General features: G+C 41.5%; 3 protein-coding genes across 5 annotated transcripts in view; 1 reads left to right on the top strand and 2 right to left on the bottom strand.

Annotated features, from left to right (window-relative positions):
* Nucleotides 1-3,075, top strand: part of ITGA2 (integrin subunit alpha 2) — a 72,741-nt gene extending 69,666 nt beyond the window's left edge. Inside the window, exon 30 of the mRNA XM_049796178.1 lies at nt 76-3,075. Within this exon, the coding sequence (XP_049652135.1) occupies nt 76-165 (90 nt within the window). The 3' untranslated portion in view covers nt 166-3,075. The remainder of the gene's footprint in view (nt 1-75) is intronic.
* Nucleotides 3,076-7,848: 4,773 nt separating this feature from the next.
* LOC126036439 (molybdopterin synthase catalytic subunit) lies at nt 7,849-11,569 on the bottom strand. Its single transcript, XM_049796183.1, has 4 exons — nt 11,434-11,569; nt 10,683-10,836; nt 9,155-9,278; nt 7,849-7,958 (listed from the first exon to the last, which is right to left on the bottom strand). Exons 1-4 carry the CDS (start codon nt 11,552-11,554, stop codon nt 7,890-7,892), a joined length of 468 nt encoding a protein of 155 aa, XP_049652140.1. The 5' UTR covers nt 11,555-11,569; the 3' UTR covers nt 7,849-7,889.
* Nucleotides 10,703-15,826, bottom strand: LOC126036440 (molybdopterin synthase sulfur carrier subunit-like). 3 transcript variants are annotated; one of them, XM_049796186.1, is made up of 4 exons: nt 15,745-15,826; nt 15,212-15,333; nt 12,687-12,833; nt 10,703-10,836 (listed from the first exon to the last, which is right to left on the bottom strand). In XM_049796186.1, the coding sequence occupies exons 1-3, from the start codon at nt 15,754-15,756 to the stop codon at nt 12,707-12,709; spliced, it is 261 nt and encodes an 86-aa protein (XP_049652143.1). In that variant the 5' UTR covers nt 15,757-15,826; the 3' UTR covers nt 10,703-10,836; nt 12,687-12,706. The 3 variants fall into 3 exon arrangements, with proteins under 3 accessions (XP_049652143.1, XP_049652142.1, XP_049652141.1); XM_049796185.1 differs by lacking the exon at nt 10,703-10,836 and adding an exon at nt 11,434-11,569; XM_049796184.1 differs by lacking the exon at nt 10,703-10,836 and adding an exon at nt 12,478-12,587.
* Between the last annotated feature and the right edge of the window lie 7,079 nt (nt 15,827-22,905).

Here is a 22,905-nt window from a genome sequence, read left to right as displayed (position 1 = left end):
ACTATTTAGCTTAGCTCAGAAATGTAACTATCAATGACTTACTGTGATATGGTGTTATTTTAATGCTTACCATAGCTTGGCTTCTTCAAGAGACAGTATGAGAAAATGACACAAGATATAGAAGATGTCGATGAAATTACAGAACTCACAAAGGACAAAGACTGAAGATAATGAGTTACGTGGATAAAGAGAGAAAATCTGAGCCACCAACAGTAGTTGTGATCCAATCGGTTCTTCAGCTGGAGTGCCTTAAAGCTTAGTAACATTTAAACATTTTTAATGGAAGTGTCTTGTTATAGATAAAAATATTTTACAGATTCTACTCTATTATAAGAGTAACTGCAGGACAGTTCATTTTTTTTCAAAAATGATTTATAGTGCCTTTTCTTGTAAATTTTTGCCTTTAAAACAAGCTTAGCCCTTAGAACTGGCAGGTCCGGAGTTTACAGTAACATATTGTGCCAGCAACCTTTCTCCTGCTCTACTGCAGAGTGAAACAGAGCAATTTATTTCAGATTACTGCGGAACAGCATCAGTTCGTAATTCAGTTGACAAGTACCATATGTGTAAAGGACATTTTCTATTAAGTTGATGATGAATGGGTGGTGAATTACTGCTTCCAGACTGGGAGAAGAAAACCCATTTTTCATTGACTAACTCCATCTTTATTGTTTTAGAGAAATAATTTGCACCAGCAAACCTTTGTCTTAACTAATCTATAAAGTGGGAACTGCGTATGAAGATGTCTGTCTGGGTGCTACAGGACAACCGGGTGGGCAAACTGTTCCAAAAGTTCACCATATTCCTTGCACTAAGGTCACAACTAAATTACTGAAGTACATTGCCTTGGGGAAATATTGCCAAATGGTATGTGTAACTGCCTTCTGCATACTTTCTCTCTGAGAAGAAAATAAGAATTTAATAATTTACAGCATTTTCTCTGCAATGTTATGATTAGTTTTCAGACTTCATCTTGAGACGCACTACCACTACTGTTGCACTGGGCTTTACGCTCGCAGTCGCTCTGACACTAGTTTCGCTTTTGACATAAATACGGAAGACAGTCAAGATCTTGCCTTTAATTCTGTACTGAAAGATTTTGCAAGACTAAGAGCGTGAAGTGAACTAAAGGGGATGATTACTAAGGAAGTATGCACATTGGGGCAGAGGACAGTGAAGATCTAAGCTCTGTAAACGGTTTACTGCATTTGTTTCTTTTAGCATCTCAGTGCCCTCCAGGAGACCAAAGTTCAGTACGACCTCCTTAGCTGTCACATTTTACTTGGTCCCACATGTTCCTGTCTTGATGAAGATAACTTATGTTTTATACAGTAAAGTACTGTAGTGCTCTGGAAGGAGCTCTGAGCACAACACTTGGGTTGACTTAAGTTGGTCACACACCTCAAGTTTATCACATGCCATTATTCTGCCGGGTTTTAATGAAAGCTCAGTCTTAAAAAGGCACATGCTGTAAGACTGCTAACAGTCAGGGGAATTGGCCTTTTGGCTGCCTTTCTCTCTCATGCCTGGCAGTTATGCTTATAATCAATTGTGAGAGAAGATGTGTGTGTTGTCCTTACGTACACTGCCATGCAAGTGAGATTGTTTCCAACTCAAGGTGATTTACTTGAAGAGTAAAACACTTAAATGTACCTGATTCAGACCCAAAGTCATGTTTTCTTTCCCCCAAAGCTAGATTGTAATTTTGCTTAGGCACCTTTCAGATTATTTTCTGAGGGACTTTTCAAAAACTAGGCTTGAGCACATTTGAAAGTTTTACTCAGTCTTTTTTAATCAGCAGTCAGGAGCCAACCATCTCTTTGGCAAATAACAGCTTCATTTGCAGTGACAGCTGGATTGTGCTCAGTGTAGTTTTATATGTGTTTTGGATTCATTTTGTATCTATGAACAGTTATGTTTTGGGGTGGGGTTTTTAAACATTCTGAAAAACAATCCAGATTCTGATCTCAATTGTCAAACAAGACTGTTGCCATCAGCTGAGTTTGTGACCAAAACAATTATGTAAGAAGTAACAAAACAAACAAAAAAAAGTAGCAATTGCATAAAGCTAAAGAATAAGCTCCTGACTTGTAATTGTAAATCCCAAGGGAAAATGCTCTGAAAGTAAAGATAAAAAATTGTCTGCCTCAATTCTTATATAAACTTGTGACAAGAAAACAAAACCCTATACCTGTATGTGTGAGAAGCTCCTACATAACCAGGGTCATGCACTCCAGGCCAGAGGGGGAATTTCAAAATGCAGCAGATGGCAGCATCTTTCATTTCTGGTGCTGCTTGCAAGGGAAATTTAGGCATTCAGCCAGATTTCCTTCTTCCACCTTTGGTGGGAGGTACAGGTCAGTATCTGACATACAGCTTCTTTGGGGATTTAACAGTTTATCAATCAGGTAGCAATGACTCAATCCACTACTCTTCACTGGGTTTTTTGTCCCAAACAGGAATTTCCCCCCAGCCTGGACATAATACTTTCTCCCAAAATAAAGGGAAGGCATAGCAATAGATAAGGTTTTTGTATCCTAACCACTTCAAGTTACTAGTTTATTTTTCTTTTACAATTAATACTTAAATGGCTAATTCAGTTTTTGTAATGGGTGAGTCTATTGCACTTTTAAGTTGGCACAGCCGCAAATAATGCTGGAAATATTATGTATATTTTGTGTTAGGCGCAAGGGGTTGGTTTGGTTTTTTTAGTTTTACTTTTTTAAAACAGCACATTACAGGTTAAATATTATTCTGAAATGTTGAGCTTCAGCATGTGCTTCTGTTTGTGCTTGCACAGCAAGAAAAGTCAGGAATACCTTCAGCAAACTCAACTTGTATCTGATTCTGGTCTTGAAATCTAGCTGCTGACTTCCTGAAGTACTAGAATCAAGTCCAAAATCAAAGTTAGTTTCATATGAGCCTATGTATAGATTTGGGATGTACAAGAGTTTATAATCAAACTGACTTCTGAAAGCTAGCATGTAAGCTCTACGGGAGCAGGGACTGTATCACTGTGGTACCTACCTGAGGGCCTAACAGCGTTACTACAATAAAAACAAGAATACTGCTGAACACAGACTCGTTTATTTTTAAAGAGCACCCTAAAGCAAAGAAATGCTACTGAAAAAGCACGACATAAAATGGGGCCAAATATGTCTTTGTTCCAGTAGCACACAGTGAAAACCCTAAGGCGATGACTCTGCTAGGTATACAAAGAAGCTGCACTTGGAAGTCTTGTAGGTTATAGTCATGAGTATAATACTACCGGTAAGCTATATTGTAGTGTAAGTCAGTTTGCATTAGTGCAAAATAGCTGTGTATTTGAATAGCTGGTGTTAAAACCTTATCATGGTCAGGCCTTCCTATAAGCATGGGGTTATCACTGGCATCTAAAATTACACCATATTCTGCCAGTCTCATGCCCTGCACTTTATATTATGTACAGAATTGGTCAGCAGTAGCATGTCCTGACACCAGCTCTAGCTGCTCCGCACCATACATTGGAAAAGCCAAATGCAACATTTCAGCAGGAGCACGCTGGGAAAGGAAGAAGAGGAGAAACTTGGCTGTGAAGAGGAAGACAATAGGAAGACAGTCATTGCAGTAACTACCACCTGAAAAGTAGCTACTTTCACAGAGCTTCCTTTTTTTCTTTTTCCACATAAACATTCAAGCTACCAACTTTAACACTTCCATAATACAGAACCACATGATCCTAATCTTAAGGCACAAAACTCCCATCTTTCACCAAGTCTGTGTTCTGCAGAACTGAAAGCCAGATTCCTTATATACTGACTTGTATTACTCTTTATATCTAAAACTGAGGTACAACAAAGGTTGCAAATTAAAAGACTAAAGAAAATGAAGGTATGAAAATACATCTCAATCTATAGCTAATTGCCTCAACTTTTTATTGCCTTCAAAGGTAAGAAAGTGTACATAATTTTCACAGCCTCAGAAAAGTTGAGTCTTATCTTTTAATAAGACAACCTTTCTGCCCTCATTTATGATCAATTACCCATATGCAGTCACAGGCTTTAGTGTGCTAGCAGTTTTTAAAATGTATTTGCCTCTTTCTCTTAAAATAGTCGAAATGGAACTTTTAAAACAGAACTGCTATAAAGATACATGAGGATGCTAATTTCTTTAACACTTGATATAATTTTATGGTTGGTTTGCTTTTAAAAAACAGGCCTAAGGTACTCAAAGAAACTGTTGATTTATAGTCATGAGCCTATTCTCAAATCTCTCTCTCTTCAAGTACCGCCACAGGACACTTACTGGAAGAGCTCAAGATTGAGTTTTCAAAGCTTTTTTGGGGGCAAGGGGTAGCACTGTTGGCTATCACAGGCAATTTCACTTAGTTAATGATTAGTTTTAGCAGTTTTTTCCTTTTAATGTTTTTTATGGAGCAAATGAATGTGTTAGTCTATAAAACTACAAATTCCTTGAACAGCTATGGGAAAAGTGAGTTGAGAGAAAAGCCAAAATCTAGCTTAAAGTTGAGCAATCTAAAGTTTTCATTCCTGAGTGTGACTGTCACTTTCATGAGTGACAGGGGAAGTGAACACCAGTATTTCCCAGCACAGCTTGCACCTGGGCAGACTGGGAGCTGTTCTTCTCACGCAGTCGTCTCTCGGCTGCCATCTCCTGGGTAGGCTCCTTATAACACAGTTCGTCCCCCTTTGTCGTCCCCCCCGTTTATTTCATGCCAGTTCATCAGCTGCTGTTTTCATAGTATGCATCAGGCTGAGCTTCTCTTGAGAACAGAGAATGAAAGATCAAAATCAGGAAAGGAAACTCTTAAAATTAAGCAGTGCTGGTATACGGACGTTCTGCCAGACAAAAGGATAGATCAGTGTATTCAAATGTTAGCAACCAAGACATCTTTTCAGAAGGACAAATTTTCAATCTGAAGACATGTGCTTCCCTTCCACAAATACCCCGCATCTGGGAGATCTCTGCAGGAATTGCCTGGTGATTCTTCAGTCTGAAGCATCTGTTCCTGGGAACATCTGTCTGCACCTGGAGCCACCACCTCTGCAGGACGCTGTGACACAGCTGAAGAGCCACAGAGGGGTGGCATTAGCCTCCCCTATAAGCCAAGGCAAGGAGACAGCTGGACTCGTCCGAGAAAGCTAGGACTGCATTGTATATTGATCTGTAGCTGCTATCATCCTACTCACGGACCTTACCAGAACACAAGGCAGCCCTCATCCAGCAGCCTAGTCCTGCATGTGTAGAAACCAGGACATGAGCAGCCACATCTTTCCCTGACATGTAGTCAGGCACAGCTGGGATTCATCCCCTGGCCTGGAAATTTGGAAGCATTTCTGGGTCGCTCCAGACATAGCCTTTGGCAACTGTATTAGAACAGAGTAATCTGCCCTCTTACAATAATACTGCCCTAGCAGAGAGGGTAGCCCTACAGAGGGAGCCGGAACACTGAGCTCGGAGAGTGGACTTAAAATTTCAGTGAGATACATTTTACCTCCAATTATGCACATTATCCCTCCTAGGGGCATTTCCATTTCGCTTTTAGATGCCAGCTGAAGAACCCAAAGTTACACAAGACCAATACATCATTGTTCCAGAACAAAGCAGTACTTGCCTCATGCACAGCTAGGGACACAAAATGACATTTCATTGTTTTGACCATGGCAGCGTACACACATTGTAACACTCAGCTGTGACTCAGTACAACATCTCTTCCATTCATTGTTCCTGGTCACTGTGGGGAAGTACACAATTACTCTTTCTCTTTTCTGCACTCTCTTTCCCAGCTGCATTGCTGATGGGGAAGGTGCACTTAAGGTCACCCTGGAGAAATCTTCCAGGAGACTGCAGCACTAGAGAGACACTAGTGCAACAAAGGAATTGCTCCTGATCATAGGGCCCCAAGTACAATTCAAGTGTTCTAAATACCACTATTTTTCTGTATGAGAGCACAGCACCAGTATGCAAGCACTGCATAGGTTTTACTTCATTCATAAACCACCCACTACAAGGCAAGCTAGACATTTATTTTTGTGAAATTAATACACTAATTAGTTGCATGGTAACAGCAAACATGAATGTGGAAAAATTAACACCAAAAATGGGAAAGTTTATGTATTGCTTTCTTCTCTAAAAACAAAAATAATTATTTGACAGAGGAAGTGATCTGTACTCAGGATTCTGTACAACTCCTGGTAAAAATGACATTCAAATGGCAGAGGGGTCCTCTCCAACCTCCAAAACAAAGGAAAATGCAACCTTGAACTTGCTCAGCCCTGCCTAGGTAATAGGGCCCACGTGGTTTGGAGGCTGCGTATGTGTAAGCACACAAGGAGCAGCTGCTGTCCTGCAGAGGAAGGACTCGCTCACTTCCATTGAGGGAAGCGTATCAGTAAGTTAACAGGCACAGTTTAACATACAGCCTGAAGCTGTATGCTTCACTGGAATTTACTTAATCCAGATACAGTAACCATCACTAAATATTATAACTGACTGAGATCACTGGGAGAAAAAAGATCATCCCCTATTTGTCTCATTTTATTTTGTGCAGCTAGCAGCTCTTGGTAGATTTTTACTGCAGACACAATGAAATGGATTATACAGCTGAGGCTTTAGTGTTCTGTGATGTGATAATATACAAACTTGAACAAATAATTTTACTTTTCTTTACCTCATTTTCCTTGCTTTATATCTATCTTGTCTACATTGATAATGATGACTAGATAAAACTGCCTCTCAGCATTAGTAAAAATGCCATACACAATGGGATTTTGAACTCTTAGCATCTAAACACTATCATCGCACAGTGCAGTAATATAAATAAAATGATCTTACTCAGATGAGCAGCCCATTGTTTCCAGTGGGAGCATAGGCATACTATGTCAGTCTTTCTCCCTTTTAACTAGGTTTCAAAACAGTAACGAGAAAAACTGCATTAAAAACATAAATGTGAATATAAATGCATATATAAACTGCAGAAAGTTCAACGGACTCACTTTCCTTTGAAAAACTAATCCCTTTCTAAGACTTCAAATCCTAACATCTCTAAAGTCAAACTACTAAAACTAATTAAACTTACAGTTGTCTATTTGTAATAATAGCTAGCTTTTTTTTCTGCAGCACCATACAAGTATACAGCCAAAAAAGCTTCTTCAAAATTAATCATGTCTAGACATCATTAAGTAGTTACAGGTTTGTGTGTTATTGCTAATGCAAGTTTGTTGCTGGTGGACTATTAGATCTAACTTTGAATCAAGGTCTGTCCATTCTGTTTTAATACAATGGACTTGTAATTCAGCTGCACAGTAAAAATGTCTCTGTGAGACAGAGCTACTGGAACGTAACCACTACTAAAACGTTAATAACTCTGGGGTACAGTTTGTATTTTCTTCTCTGTCTGTTACAAAATGTTTAATCTACTTCAAGTAGCTTTCATGTTACAAGAATGTCAGAATAGCATAAAGCTTGTGAATTGATTCTACAGTCATATAAAATTAAACTACTCAGGACTTCCTTTAAGATTAAGAAAAATCCAATTCACCTGTTGTGACCTCCCATGCAGACAGTGAACACAGACTACCACTGTAAAGGCATTACAATAGTATATATCACAGTGGACTAAACACCTTGCAACCAAAAATTTTAGGGAAGATTGTTTTAAAAACTGACTCTGTGTTGAAATGCACAAAGAGATGACTTCAAAGGAGAGTCAAGAACACTTAAACCCCCTAATTCTTACTCATTTATTTCATTCAGTCCTAACTGAATTATTCAGATTGAAATGTCTATTACAGCTACTTAAAAACATATAGATTCTCTGTAAAAACAACTCAAAGCTAAACAAGTATGCTCATTAGGAACAGTAACATTTTATTTTTAAGAGAGTACAGTTATTTTTCTGAATTTGCCCAAAAGCATTCCTTGTTTTCTTTCCAAGAATATTCGTCCTCATAAATCTCCTGCAAATATAAACAAAGAATGGGAAATATTGTGGAATTCTGCTACATACAGCCACAAGCAGGCCAAACAACTCAACAGCCATTCTGCTATTATTTACTCATCACAACAGGACTACACAGCACTTGGCTGGCAAACAGAAAAGAGGGTAGCACCCTTAGAACATACTGACTTACACGTGGGCAGATGCTGAACCTTGGGCTGAGCCCCATTAAATTTAGAAGGGCCCATCTATACTGCAGTCAATTCAAGAAAGACATCTAGAAGAAATGATGTAAAAGCTGTAGAATACACAGCACTCATGTCTGAAGCTGCCCTGTTAAAGTGTTGCCATGTTAACCTACTGTACCAGAATTTTTAGGAGAGTAAAGTGTATACAAGATGTCCGTATTAAAAAAATAAAATTACAATATACAAAATACAGTAAGTATTAGATCTTCAGGACAGACTGGACTACCCAGCAGCAGTCCAGACCTAAGGAGCAAATGCAGTAGGGCTCCAAGCCCCTGACTATTCTTTCTGACACCACAGAACTCCAGTCTCCTGAAAGAGGTGTCAGAAAAGTGTAGTAATGCGGAGAACATCACTGTTACCACATGCCAAGTTCTCCCTGGGAGAGAAGGCAGAGGTAGTGCTCATTGCTTGCATGCAACACTGTGGTTATGCAATGAGGCTCTTTCTAGACCCGGGCTGGTCTCTCCACACATTGTTGTGTGCCCATACTAGCTTTGGGACCTCTGCTCATCCCTTCATTGTGTGCTGTTGCTTAATGCTTTGTGCTTTCTCAAGGCCACAGGGACGAGGGGAAAACAGAAAGACAAGAAGTGCCACTCTTACTTGCACACTGCAATGCTGTCCAAAGCAAAGCTGACTCTAAAGTTCTTCCATAAGCCTGTGCAGAACTGAGTTTTGCCACTCGAAAAAGGAGAGCTCAGGGCTCCTTCACTTTGACCCCAGTATGGCGTTAAAAGGAAGAGGAGCTGGATGGTATAGGCAAGAGAGGGCCTTCCAGGTGCCCTACCTGCCACAGATGGGTCTAGCTGCATTAGAGGAAACCCACTGGTGCTAGACATTGGCATCCCAACAGGAGCAACTGCTGCCCATAATGCTTCAGCTGCTTCACTTAAGAGCAGCGGCTTTATTCCAGCTGTCTAAGACTCTGGCACAGGCCTAAACTCAAATTTGTTCCCAAACATACCTTTTTCCATATTGGGACGGATGCTTTTAAGGTATTGATGCAGTACATTACAGCTTCAAGGGATTCTGTTCTGTGTGGAGAGGAGACTGCAATAATTACACTTGCTTCAGTTATTGGAACCACACTAGGGAGAGAAGAGGAACAACAGCAGCTTTAGCTAATGCTTAACATCAAGAGCACCCAAAAGCTGTGGCCATGTCACGTCAGTATTCTGGCCACACGCTCTCCTGACTCATTCATACTGAGCAAGTGTCAAGCCATGTCCAAAAGATTATACACTTTTAAAAAGAAAGAAAACCACAACCAAAATCAGTACCAGATGTGAGAATTCCATGCTTTAGAATAAATAAACCCACCAGACATAGGCTTTTTTCTTCCATTCTTTTTTTTTTTTTTTTTAAATAAAGTCTATGGAATTAAGAGGGGAAAATTGCTAATTTGCAGCAGTGCATAGGAAACTCACTGGAAGCTGGCTTAATAATGAACAGCAACAAGCTAGAACACCCAGTCCTTATCTGAAAACCTAAGAAATCATCTCAGGATTTGTGAAAGAAGAAATTAAGCACCTTGAACTAGGCAGATTTTGCAATAAAGCTTAATTTTTGACAAATTCAAATTATGAAGTTTTTCCTGTTTGGTGTTCCAAACTTAACAGAAGTAGCACAAGTGTTTTGCTCCTCACAAGGGCAGTATTCCCAAAAGCTGCCTTCCAACCCTCGCTCCACAGTAAGACTCCTCTGGCAAACAGTTTATAGGAAATATCTAAGCTTAAATGCTTTGAGCTGCCCTCAAGAGAATCACACTCTGTGTTGACTATGGAGGAAATCTAAGGAAACTACCCCTCAGAGCTAATGTTACCCTTTGAGATCACCTCCTAAGCTCCTTCTGCTGCGAGAAAAGGAAACAAGCATTTGCAACAGACTGCAAATGCTGCTGGTTTCAGTAAGAAATCTGGTGAAGAGTGAAGGCTCAAGAGTATGTCAGACACTAGTATTCCATGTTCTGAACCCAACAGAAAATGCTTATCCAAGACTCAAGGAACAACAGTAGGTTCTCTGACAAGTATGGCTGTCAATTACCATGCCTCTCCCCTCCCCATAGTCTAAGCTTACAGGTTCCCTATGGCATAATTTGACTTAAATCTGACAGTATGAACATTCTGCGGCACCTCAATGGAAGAGAGAAGGAAAAAGAAAGTGCTGCCAACTTCACATGTTTAAAAAAAGACAAAACAAACCAACAGCCTCCCCTTTCCTGGAATGAAATCTCAATCTCTTCTCCCCACTTTCAAACCATTACACCAGCATCAAGGATCCTGCAGGCTAAATGTGAACTCCAGCAAAGAGTATCAATACACACATTTTTTAAAAGACCTTAGCTCTGTAGCTAGAGCTTGATCCTGCAGCCAGCTTTGCTACATTACAGTTTGTAAAGACTCCTGCATGTCCTGCAACTATGTAAGCATAGTCAAGCACCAGACAAGGATTAATACTCTACTTGCAGAAGGATGGGGCCTGGCCATACATACCCAAGTCTATGGTGCACTGCAATATGTTTGACTGATGGCCATTTCTGTCTAACATCTCTGCAGATTTTCTTTATTTCGGTCTCTGCCATTGAAGTATATGCTTCATATTCTAAGTGAATCACTTTTTTTCCTTCAAAATTATTTCTTGTAGTACCTAAACACAAATGATTTATCAACAAAAAGCACTGAATAAATAAACATGTATGTTATATATTTATTATATATATTATACATTTATTATATAATAATATATTATATATAAATAGTGAGTAAAACCCAGGATCTCCTGCTATGGTCAAGGTCAGCACTGTGCAAATACAAACAACCGCTCCTAGTCACGACCATGTAAAGAGATTCTCTGAATAAGAGAACTCTAATATACAAGGAAGAATTTAGTTTACACATTATACAAGTCTGCAGTCTGTAATGCAAAAGGCTGGGATATCTGTGTAACTGCTAAGGTGCTATTACTGCATTTGCCCATGCAATGTTGAAGTGTTCAGTATTTAGGAGCCCAGTAGCACTATGGTTTAAGCACAAAGCAATTTCAAGATCTGTACCATGCACATTAAGCAACAGGACAGAGCTATCAGCCTTGACTTTCACCAGCCCATGGGTAAAAAAGTACTTTACTTTCAACGAAGATCTGCATCTGAGTTGCAGGAGCTTTCATACAGGTGTGGATAATCCAGGTTCCATTTATTAGACTGTTAACACACCCAGAGATCCAGCTCAGAAATATTAAACTCACCAATGAACAGAGACACTGCCCCACAGTACGGTGAAATAACCAGCTCTGACACTTCATCTACAGAGAGCTTTTCAGGTTTGAGCTTGACAAAATCTTTTGGCACATCTTCGCTTTCATCCATAGTTCGCTAGAAAAGCTGAAACCAAAGAGACTCTGCTGTTGGTTTTGGTGATACTAGCATTGGCCAACTGCTTTTTATCCAGTGCTGATGTCCCACTTTATGCAGAAAACATGCACCATCTACTTCCTCACCCCAAGAGACCAGTCTCCATGGCATGTTGACTTCTCAGCAGTTTCTCTCAGACTTGCTGAGAGAATATTAAATGCAAATATCAAGCAATGACCTGTTTTTTAATGCATACAGGTTCCTTCCTGGTAGGAAAGTCTGGTCCAGTAGGACGAAACCAGAACTAATGAGGCCCCAGTTTAACAGTACAATCAACCAGCATGGACCACTGTGCTAGTAAATCTGTGGCAAGATTGTCAGCCGCTCCTCCCTATCTTATTGTGAAATCAAACACAGTTTAAAACAGAGATTTCTGATAAACATGGATTGGGGTTCTAACCCTAAAGTTTAATATGCTCTTCAGGACCTCATACTATCGGTCTGTTTCAGTGACACAGGAGACCCTTCTAATTTCCTGAGTACAAACCAGTCATCAGTTCATCTAAGAGTAAGGAGGAAAAGTAGTATTTTGAGCAGCAGCAATGGAACAAGCTGCAGTAAACACATGGACTGGCACTTGAAACCACGCAAAGAAATGAAGCTATTCTAAGAAAACGTTCCTTTGACAGCAACAACAACAACAAAAAGAGTTTTTTGTAAGCAGCAGTCAATCCTTTTCCTGTACAATCTTTTCTGTTAAAAAGTGGCAGGAGGTTTTTCATTATTACCTTATTTAGGCAAGCTGGGTATCTCCTGGCAGTCAGAAACAACTATAGAAGAACAGCAAGACCTGAAACCCAAATTCAAAACAATGCCTGACCCCTTTGACAATTTTCTTCCATTTACTGCATATGTGTTAATCATTTATTGGTGCACCAGCTTATAGTTTCTGGTGAGCACAATGGCCCTCTCCAGCAGGAAACGCAAGTTATGCTCTCTCAAAAGAGTACCAGGGTGGAGGGAGAGAACTGCAATCACATCTCTGGACCTAAACAAAAAAAGATTATTGGAACATTATACAGAATTCATGAGATATTTTAGCACAGGATGACACTCCATATGAAGCTAAGCAAGAAGTGATACCTACCCAACAGAACCTGAGCAGATTCAGCCTCCACTAATTGGTGGGATAATGGCAACCTCGTCTCCAGGCTGCAGGACCAGGAGCTGATCTCCAAGAAGCACGTACTCCTGCCGAACAGCAAAAACCACTTGATCCCGGATGACAGCAAGCCTGAGGGGGAATGGCAGGAGCACAAATAGGTTTCTAAATAGACTGTTTGGATTTAACCATGAGATTTCATTAAACAACAAACTGGTGCGCAGTCTAGGGCAGCTGAGGTAAACACCACTGAGACTTATGCAACTCTGCTTCCAATACACTTTCAAAAATACAACAAACACCCACCTCCTACTACTGGATTTTCTTGTGGTGGCTAAGGAGAAACCAACTCAGTATAATTTTCAGAAGTCAGGAACTATATTTGTCATAGGCCTACATGAGAACGAACCAATGTATACCAGACCCACTTCAGCAGCTTCTAACAAAGAAGGAGGCAACTCAAGAGGTAGCAACCATCCAACTTGGGATTAGAACGAAACATTCCCTTGATTCGGTCTGGCTGGGCTGGAGCAATTTTCTTACACACAAGAAGCACTGCAGGATGCTGTTCATGACACCTTATGAAGATTCAGTGGTCAACGAGTTGTTCTTGTTGTGTAACCTCACAGTTTATGAGGCTTTGGGTCTTTCATATCTACGGGTCTGAAATTTGCTATTGATAAGGAGCAGCGACAGAACTAAGAGGGCAGATATGGTGCATTTTCTGGCAGATCTTCTATATATTTTTTGATTCCACATCTGTGAGATGTTGCTGTGAGAGTCTACACCTCTGGATACCGTAAGGCAGGCAGGGAGTCACCTTCATGACTAAGTGCAATCACACAGTGAGTGAGGGCAACACCAATAAGACACCAGAAAAAGAACACCAACATTTTACTTAGAAGGTGCAAGCATGATAACTGTTACTGTTTGAGACTAAAAAATCTGGCACAGACAGTGGAGAGCTGTATTGCCTAGAAACAAGCAAGCACGCCAAAATGGTACAAGTAAAAATCATCTTATTTCCCAACAGCCAGATAGACAGAAGCAGGCAAGGCACAGGCTGAGCAAAACACAGTAGCACTGACTCAGAGGGCAGACTGAAGGGAAGAACTGTATGAAAGCACAGCAAGCCACTGAGGAACAGAGCGCAACCATAGACCTGAAGTGCCCATTAGGATGGGCTCTAATTAATGTCACTTGCAAGTTAATTCATTGGGGAAAATGGGTGGAACAGAAGAGCTTTGTCAAGTATGCTCAAGCTGCAGTCTGAATATCCATTAGCAATGTGAATAGAAGTCTGTGGTCAATGCCCTACAATTATGCTGAGTTTTTCCAGAAAAGCTAGGAGCAGAAGCATTTTCCAAGAAGGCCGCTGTGAAGTAACTGCACATGCAAAACGTACTGCCCCCAAGTCACCATTCATAAAAGGACAAAGCTGATGAACTATGGCAAACTGATCAAAGGTGCTGCTGCTGCTTCTGACACTGAGTAATAGGCTGCAAAGTAAAACACACTCATTCCCTACTGCCTCCTCCCCCAAAACACAATTAGTCTCAATTTTCTGTGAGGTAAAGGCCCCTGGTCTAATAAAGAAGGATGGTGCCTACAGGAAGACTTTGGCACCTAAGTCCAAAGTTTTGGAAATTCCAGTGCATCCCGCACTAAATCCTGAGGACTTCAACCTCTGTTATACCTTACTTTTTTTTTTTTCACGCCGCCGCTCGCTCCAAAATGGTGTTGCACCTTTCTCTATCAATCAGACTCACTCTTGACAGGACTGAGCACCTTCCCTCAGCCTTAATCTGAGGGGGAATTTCTGCTGACACCCCCAAGAGCACCAGTGCCACAGGGGTCCTTACAGCACACACCTAGTGCTCTCTCAGGACCTGCCTCCCCGTGAAATGCAACCACCAGCGCTGGCGGGGTTTTTTTTTTCAAAGCAGAGGAGGCTGAAAGTGGCTGAGCATATTTCCTATGTAAGTGTTGAGTGGCTGGAGGCCCGTGGCAGGGCTTCTGCTCCCTTCCTGACCTGCCTTCCAGAGCGTGCCAAAAGCTCCAACCAATGGCTAACAGCACAGTTAAAGAAAAGTGATCCAAAACACCTGCATGTTATCATGAATTGCTTATTTATGGCCCTGCCTGTGCTCAATCCCTCCTCGAGACATCTCGCCTTCCCGAGAGATTAATAACCCAGCTCAGTTTTGATGCGCGGCGGCGGCGCCATACCATGGCCATCCCGGACAACGGGCCACGTGTCCTAAGGCACGCCTCACGCTCAACTTTTGGGTATGTTTATGGGACCTAGTCTTTCCAAGCATACAGCTAGAGCACTTCCAACTGGCCCAAACACGAAGCGTTTGCTGCAGGTTACAAGAACAGGAGAAACGTCACAGTTTTCACGGTAGCAAAGGACTGATCCTCGGCTCGGAACGCCCGATCTGCATCCACCAAAAAAGCCCCAAGCAGGTCCAGCTTTGCGCGCCTCAGCAGGGCGCCTTCCCGATTACCTGGGGTGAAGCCTGACGATCTCCTCCCAGAGCTGCAGAGCGGTGATCTGCCGCGGCACCGAGAGGGTCTCGCAGCGCAGCCCCGCCAGCTCTGCGCTCCTGGCGAAATACAGCACCGAGACCTGCTCGGGGAACAAACGCCCGTCAGGGGAGCGGGGCCTACTGCGACAAACAACGGGGAGAAACACCCCGCTACCGCACGTTAACTTCCCCGAAAAGACCAAAACAAACAACCGAAACCAAACCTGCGTGACGAAACGCTTCCCCTGGCTTTTTTTAACGCCCGCGAGCTCCTGCCGCGTCCCTCCGGACCCGGCTGCCAGAAGGAGAGCGGGGAAGAGGGGTGCTGGGGGGGGGGGGGCGGGGGGTAGGTCAGCGCGGATCCGGGTGCCGCTCCCGCCGTCCAGGCCTCGCCCACCCTGCGCCTCCGCCCGCCGAGGAGCGGGGCTGAGGGAGCCTCGCCGCCCTCCCCGGCGCCCGCCTCGCCTCCAGCCGGGGCCCGCTCCCCAGGGGCGCCGGCAGGCTGCACCTACCTGGCAGCGCATGGAGCCGCCGTCCCCGGGCGGGCAGCCCTCCGCCCCGCGCGGACTCACGGTGGCGCCTGCGCCCGGACGGGAGGCGCCGGGCCCGGACCGCCCCCTGCGGCCTGGGCTGGCGGCGCGGCGCCGTCCCGCTCCGGCGCTGCTGGGCCTGGCTGGGCCTAGCCCCGTTCCGCGGCCGTTTCCCCGCGCGGGTGGCTAAGGGAGGTGGGAGACGGCCCTCGGAGGGTGCCGGGGGAGAGGGGGGGAGGCCGTGGCTTTGCCCCCCCCCCCCCAAGTCCGGCCTGTAATTTTGGGGATGGCACCTTGAAAGCCAGATTTTCTCGCAGGCTCCGACCCCAGAGTGCATGGGGATTGCAAATGATTGCAAACTTCATGCCCCCGCTGCCTTGCGTGCATTATATGTCCACTGCGTGTACACATCATAGGGTACACCTGAGGAGTAAAAGCCAAAGATCCATCAAAACGCTGATAACGGGGTTTCTGGGGTGGGTTCTGTTTCAGCACGGAGATTGCCGTGGCAGTTGTCTCCCCGCGGACAACTCCACGCCTTCAGCGATTGCCCGCCTGGAAAGACAGCGTGGTGGAAGAACGCTGTCCAACCTCCTGCAGTCTGGTACCGGGGTCTCGGGGAAAGCAGCGTGGGGTACGTGGCAGGTGCTGCGCAGAGACCCGTGGCAATGGTTCCGCGGGGCACAACTGTGCCCCAAACCCGTGTCCTCGTGGGTGGCCAGGGTTATTTCAGTGCTGTTTGCCTGGTAGCTCTTGTAACCTCACAACAGTAAAGGTAGAGCTCGTACTGTCAGCCTAACCAGGGGAACTCTGCAGTTGTTATCAGCAACGTGGAGGTTGTGGTCAGTAGCTGCGATTCAGGCAGGTGGTCAGGTGGAAAACATCCGTCCTAGCTGGATGCAACACTGTCAGCAAAAAAAACCCAAAGGTCCTCAAATCAGGAGCTACTATCCAGTCATTTCAAAAGATGTCTGAGAAAGGAAACACATAATAATTCTTACCTCTGAGGTAAGAAAGTTAAAAGTGTTAAGTTAAATGACAAAGTGAAAGTTAAAGTGATAAAGTTTTCCAAAAAATGTGCCATAGAAATACAATTATTTCCGTGGAGTATGTATTTTGTACCAGTTAACCAGTACACCATGTCTTAATCATCTGCTGTGAGGAATAAGTAAGTTATTTTTTAAAACCATATTCTTTTGTTTGTGAATGATTAACTACTGTTACAAATGGAACTCTCCTCAAGACAGCATGTGTCAAGTGAATAAAATGACTGCTCTCTTTTTTTCTTTGGGCTGTGTAATTTTGGATCTATAAATCTTAAATTAAATAGATCGCTTTGACAAGGTGTGTATGACCCAGGCAGTAGCTAGCAAGTAGCTGGTATGTTTTTCCCATGCAAAAGATGTGCCACAGGTGTCTTTCTTAAGAGTGAAGTGGGTGAGTGCTGGGCTCAGCTGGAGCAAATTAGCCTCTCAGACCAGAGAACAGTGAGCTTTGAAAGATTTATCCATGCATTTAGGATTGAATTTAGAGTTAGGTCCACTATGGAATAAGAAGAGAGGAGTTACTGAATTTCTGGAGTTTCTTTATTTAAGCTCCAACTAATGACTCACCTAAGCCAATTCTTGAGTATTTTCCAAAGGATGGGTCAGTTTTCAGCCCTGTGTTGCATGACTTAGATAAAGGCAGAATTTGTGCTTAGAAAGCACCGGAATAGAGTAGGATTTGTGACTCTGATTATCTATTAACTATGTTCTAGAACAGATAAAAAGAGGTTAAATTTTTTTAAACAAAACCAGAAATTAAGCTGAGGTGTGATATGAATGTCTAAACCAAAACTCTCCTCTCTAATACCTCTTCATTCTGGAGGTCCTTTCTTCCAGGAACACCAGCCTCAGCAAGAGGTGTGACTACTACACAGCTTGGTTTGCATGGGTGAGTTTTATTCAGGTTGCTTTTTTTGTTGTTGTTGCTTATTTGGCTTGTTTTGTGGTGTTTTGGGGGAGTACAGATACCTATGTAAGATGAAGTGAGAGATGCTTCTATAGCTCTGGAGGAGATATGTTAGCTCTGTAGAGGCTGGTATTTCAAACCCATCTCTTCTCTATGATTTCTATAGGTTAGCTCCACATGATTTCCCTTAAAATATTTTCTGGTTTGGATCCTTCTTTCAGGCACCATTTTCTTCTTGCAGCTTTTGGTTTGGAGTGTAATTGTGAGTAGCTGCGATGTATAACGTCTAGTTCAAAGTGTTATTTATTGAGTCTAGTATTTTGAATTAAATCTTGTCCTAAGCCAATGGGGCCTTTGCTTTAGCTAACAGGTATGCATGCATCTTCCCACACCAATATGTATATTAGCCTCTCAGGATGTATTTCTTTTGGACATCTTTAATTCTAAAAGCTGTGATGAAGCTCTCCAAAGCAGACATTTCCTAGTCTGCTTTCCAACCTTTCTTTGTTTTAGTAGTGTTTAATACTGAAAAAGTGCAAATCTCACTGTATGGAATTCACTTACACCACCCAAATAGAGCATGGCTGAAGAGATATTCAATTCTAATAATACTAAGGAGAGGCAAAGGGTGAGGAGCTTTTATTCCTATTAATTTATTTCTTACTTACCAGCAGCAAACTTTGAACTTGAAGATCTAGCTGGTGTATACCCAGACAGTAAGCTTGCGGACTAAGGCACTGATTCCTCAGTGTGCTGTTAAATGGAGAGAACCACAGCAAAGTCAATGAAACTTAAGTAGGTACACTAGTCTGCTAGTCTTTAACTATTTTTGTAATAACTTATTACAAGAATTGGTATAAAACATGACTGGATGCACTGGAAAAACCAAAGAGGAATGAACTGGAGACATACTGTTAGTCTTTATTTCTTTTTACCCATGGTTTACTTAATGTCACTGCAGCAAAAATTACTCTTTGGGATTGTACAAGATTGTGATTGTCTAACCTCTAGTAGGTTTTGTGTTTCATTTTGTTTTCATTTTAGACCTTTTCTCAGGACTATTTGGCATAAATCATGAATTACTGCTCTAAAGTTCAGATTTATACTTAGGAAGTCTTCAGAGAGCTTGTTTTACTCTGGTTTTACTGTTGGGAAGTGTTTAAGTTATGTTGGTGCTAGACCTGAATGCATCTTTGTTACACACCCAAGATGCAGATATTGATGCCAAGCACTGTATTTAGAAGAACAGACACCCTTCCTTTACTTTGAGATGCCTGAGATAACCAGGAAAAATAAAAATTATCATGATCTGGAATAATCCTTCATTACCTGTTGCACCCTTCATTTGTCTTGGGTAACCAGCCAGATCTGAAGTCAGTTTAGCATTGATCTCCTGCTACTGAGTTCATTTAAAAACAAATGAACAAACAAAAAACCCCCCCAAAAACAAAAACACACACACACCACACACCCCCCCCAAAACAGCAAAGCTGTTTGGAATAATCTACAGGAATTCAAAAGTAGAGCAGGTATAAGAGATATGTCACCATGAATCCAGTCATTCCACTGAATTCAGGTCTGAATTTGGCCTCATACATGTCAATGCTGGTAATAATCTGGAAAATGTGTCCTTCCTATTTTGGGAGGAAGGAGAACTGTTCCTTGAGCTTCCGTGGTGGAACAATGGAGAGAAAAAAGTGAAAATATGAATCTGTCTGAGGCACTATGACCTCTAGGATTCCTGTGTGTAAGGTATATGTGGCCATTTGACCAATGTCTTTAACATTCCCCTTGACACTCTTTGAAATTGTCTATTACAAAACAGATGGTGCAGTAGTTACTTTTTGAAGGGCCAGAAGAGCATGACCACATCTGGAATTAATCTTTAGCTCCCTAAACCAATAGATCACCCAGTTTTAAGAGGGCCTTCCAATATTAATGCATTGCACAAGTACAGAGAAAGAATACACAGCTTTAAGGCAGAGTATAAGCAGTCTGGAACTATAATTCATAGGCACACAACTCTCTGTTCAACTGTCTTCATTTATGGGCAAGTCTTTTCTAAAAGAATTTCTTTTTATTTTTATTGAGCAACAGCAGTAAGTGAAATATGTAACTTCTTAAATGAGAGTTTAAAAAAGTCCATAAATTTTCAGGTTTTGTATAAAGTATGTTCCTTTTCTGTTGACAGCTACAGTATTCCTAAAGAGATGACCTCTTTCATTTTCATACTGTCGTTTCCCCCAAAGGATAGCTAAAGGTTATGGTAAACCAGCATGCACGCCAGCATCTTTCAACTAAAACTAGCTATGGAGTTTTGGATGATCAATAAGCCATATAACACATGCTCTGAAGAATGAGAGCAAAGTACATTAGGGCATTCAGTGATGATGCTAAGGTAAAAACTTTCTGCAATCTTTGATGTCGAGGGAAAGAACAAGTTTTAACCCATAGAACTTCATAATTTAAAGTGCCTGGTACTGAAATACCTGGCTAATATTTGATCTGGATAATCTAAATGTTTAAAATATCAAATGTGTTACCTGTCATTATGGAAAAAAAATTTGTAATGTCAAACATGCATTACTTCCTGCAAAGGCCCCAAATTTGTGTAACGAGTAGTTGTAAGGACAGAGAATTTTGAACACTACCAAATCTACAAGTCACGTCTCTGATATTATGCTAACAAAGATAAAACTTCTCTCATTGTAGTATTATGCTTGGCTCGTATGCTTTTCTGTCCTTCTTTTGTAAAGCACCTAGCACAGGGACACATGGAATGCCTGCAGATAAATAATAGAGTGTTAGCTTATATTCCAAAATTAAATTGTTGGCCACCTAATTATCATAATGAGTAAGACTTTGAAACATTGCACAAGGTAGGAAACATTTCACAATATGGATTTGCTGAAGCCAGTGGAATTCCACAGGAGTTACTCTGATCTGTGGGTGGCTGATGAAAATAAAACCAACTTCTTTACCCACCAGTTCAGAATTTGGATTTGGAGGTAGACACTTGTCATATCAGATTACAGACTGCAGGTACCCTGCCTATCAGTTCTTTATAATCATTGTAGCTGCTTTTCAGCTTGAAAATGGAAGTTTTGCTGAAGTTTTTACAGTATTTCAGTTCAGTATCTTTACCTCTGGGGGCACACACAGCACAATTATGATAGGATATGCTGCAAATGGCAGTCTAGCATAGGTTTAGATTCTGGTTGTGTCACGTGGTTAATTCTTTCAATATCTGTTAAAGTATTCTAGTTGGTTTGCCTTCAATCTTTTCCTTACACTTAAGATGTAAAGATTAGATAGCTGATTCTGTAGAATGCTGGGCTTGTATTTAATCATCCTGATTAAATCTGCATTAAAGTTTAGCACTTGTGAGTAACAGAGTCAAAAATGCGTACACTTTCATAAGCACTCCAAAGAGACAGTGGCACAAGAGACATGAGATGTGCGCTGACCCTAGCCCAGGGATTGGCTGCAGCTTGCATCGTACTGTGTTCCCATACCTACCTCCTTGCCATCTACCTAGGACCCTTGCTGACAGTCTGCAGATGTTCATCGTCATACAGTCAATATATAAAACTGAGTCAGTATTCTTATTGGAATTGTTGTATGCTTTTCACTCACCTGTTTTGCACATTTTGAGAAAAACTTAGCTAGATCTTGAGTGATAATTTCTTCCACTGAGGTTGATCAAACTGGAATTATTTCTGCTAGCCTAGATGCCCTGTGCATATTCAACTCTTCTCTGTGTTGGCTGACATCTGGAATGCTTTTTTTGTAAATAAGAAAGGCATTTTTTCCGAGAAAGGTTATATTCTGTTGAAATTTCTCCAAACCCTGGAAAAAAGTTGTGTGATTAGTTCTGGAAGCCAGTCACTTGATTCATATTAAAAAGTAAAAATTATCAATAGTTTTTGTGAGGGAGATAGATTGTGGCTGTTCAGAATGACTTCAGTTTTGTACTTCAAATTTACAGTAAGAGCCATGCTATATCCTGGCATCTAGCTAGGAAATTCTGCATACAACTAAGTAATATGGAATTGCCCACACTGGAAGCAAATAATGAAAGCCTGTCTTAAACAAACTGTCCAAATTCTGTGCACATAACTGAGATGCTAAAGTTTCTATGGCTTTGGGCTAGAATTTTCATTTTCTATTATTTATAACAGCACACATATCCACATGAGGGCACCAACTGACATCTTATTCTCAGACCAATGTGTAATCTGTTTCTGAAATGAACATGTCAATCAATGGTCACTCCATCCTTATACTTGCAGAGCTAAAGTAAAGATTGAACTGTTAAATGTTAACACTTCTCAAATTTTGTTTTATTCTGGTTTGATTCTTAGGGCAGCAATATGTTTAATTTCTCTAAACTCTACATTCAACAGAAATCTTGAAATAAACTTTAATCGCATAGAGATGTGGGGATGTTAATTTTTTAAAAGAAATAAAATTAAAATTCTTTTTTTAACCTGGCTGAATAATGGAATGTAAGTGAGTTCACATTAAAATTGGTAAAGCTTATTATTTCTTAGCTTTGAAAGGAGAACAAAAATCCCAAGGTTTAGCCTCATTTTTATTAAATCCATAAAAATATGCAGTCAACACCCATTCCATTTGTAGAAGTTACACAATCTTTTAAAAAAAGCAAAGAGTAATTAGTGTTCTACTCTGGGTTAGGCTGAGTATTCAGGACTAAGATTGTCCTCTTCCTTTCGCCACTGAACTCCAAGAATGTTGACCAGCGTAAATACAGTACAGGAATGACTGCATTTCCTCTCCCAGCTCTCAAAGCATCAGGCAATCAAAACTGCAAAGGCTTGAGGCTTTCTTCAGGGGCCAGTGAACTGCATGCTATAAGGAGAATGTAACAATATTTTCGCTAAACAGGGAAGGTTACCCAAGCAGACTGCACAGTTATTTGACAGAGGTGACTGCACACATCATGAAGCAATGTAAAGGGTATTTTAATTTGAAATCAACTGGACAGCATTTTGAAGGAAAGCTAAACTTGTCAGGAACTTCCAAAATGCTTCAGATGGTATTCAGGAAAGCTGTTTTAGCCTAGTGAGGCTAATCTCCCTAGACTTTAAGCAGTGGAAACCCATAGGCTTTTCCAAAGAATTATTCATAAGAACCAAATTAACTTCTCTTGCTTGTCCCTGGCCGAAG

The sequence above is a fragment of the Accipiter gentilis genome, chromosome Z (genome assembly GCF_929443795.1).
Source record: "Accipiter gentilis chromosome Z, bAccGen1.1, whole genome shotgun sequence".
In the NCBI taxonomy this organism is placed as follows: Eukaryota; Metazoa; Chordata; class Aves; order Accipitriformes; family Accipitridae; genus Astur; species Astur gentilis.
Note: the sequence above shows the minus strand (reverse complement) of the source record. Positions and strands in the feature narration are given on the sequence as shown.

Coding starts and splice junctions, on each gene's coding strand:
- LOC126036439 (XM_049796183.1), bottom strand. CDS start 11,554: ATGGATGAAAGCGAAGATGTGCCAAAAGATTTTGTCAAGCTCAAACCT. Junction 9,279..10,682: donor GCAGTGCACCATAGACTTGG/GTATGTATGGCC, acceptor TTCTCTCCCTAG/TGTGGTTCCAATAACTGAAG. Junction 7,959..9,154: donor CCGTCCCAATATGGAAAAAG/GTATGTTTGGGA, acceptor TTATATTTGCAG/GAGATTTATGAGGACGAATA.
- LOC126036440 (XM_049796186.1), bottom strand. Junction 12,834..15,211: donor ATCGTCAGGCTTCACCCCAG/GTAATCGGGAAG, acceptor ATTCCCCCTCAG/GCTTGCTGTCATCCGGGATC.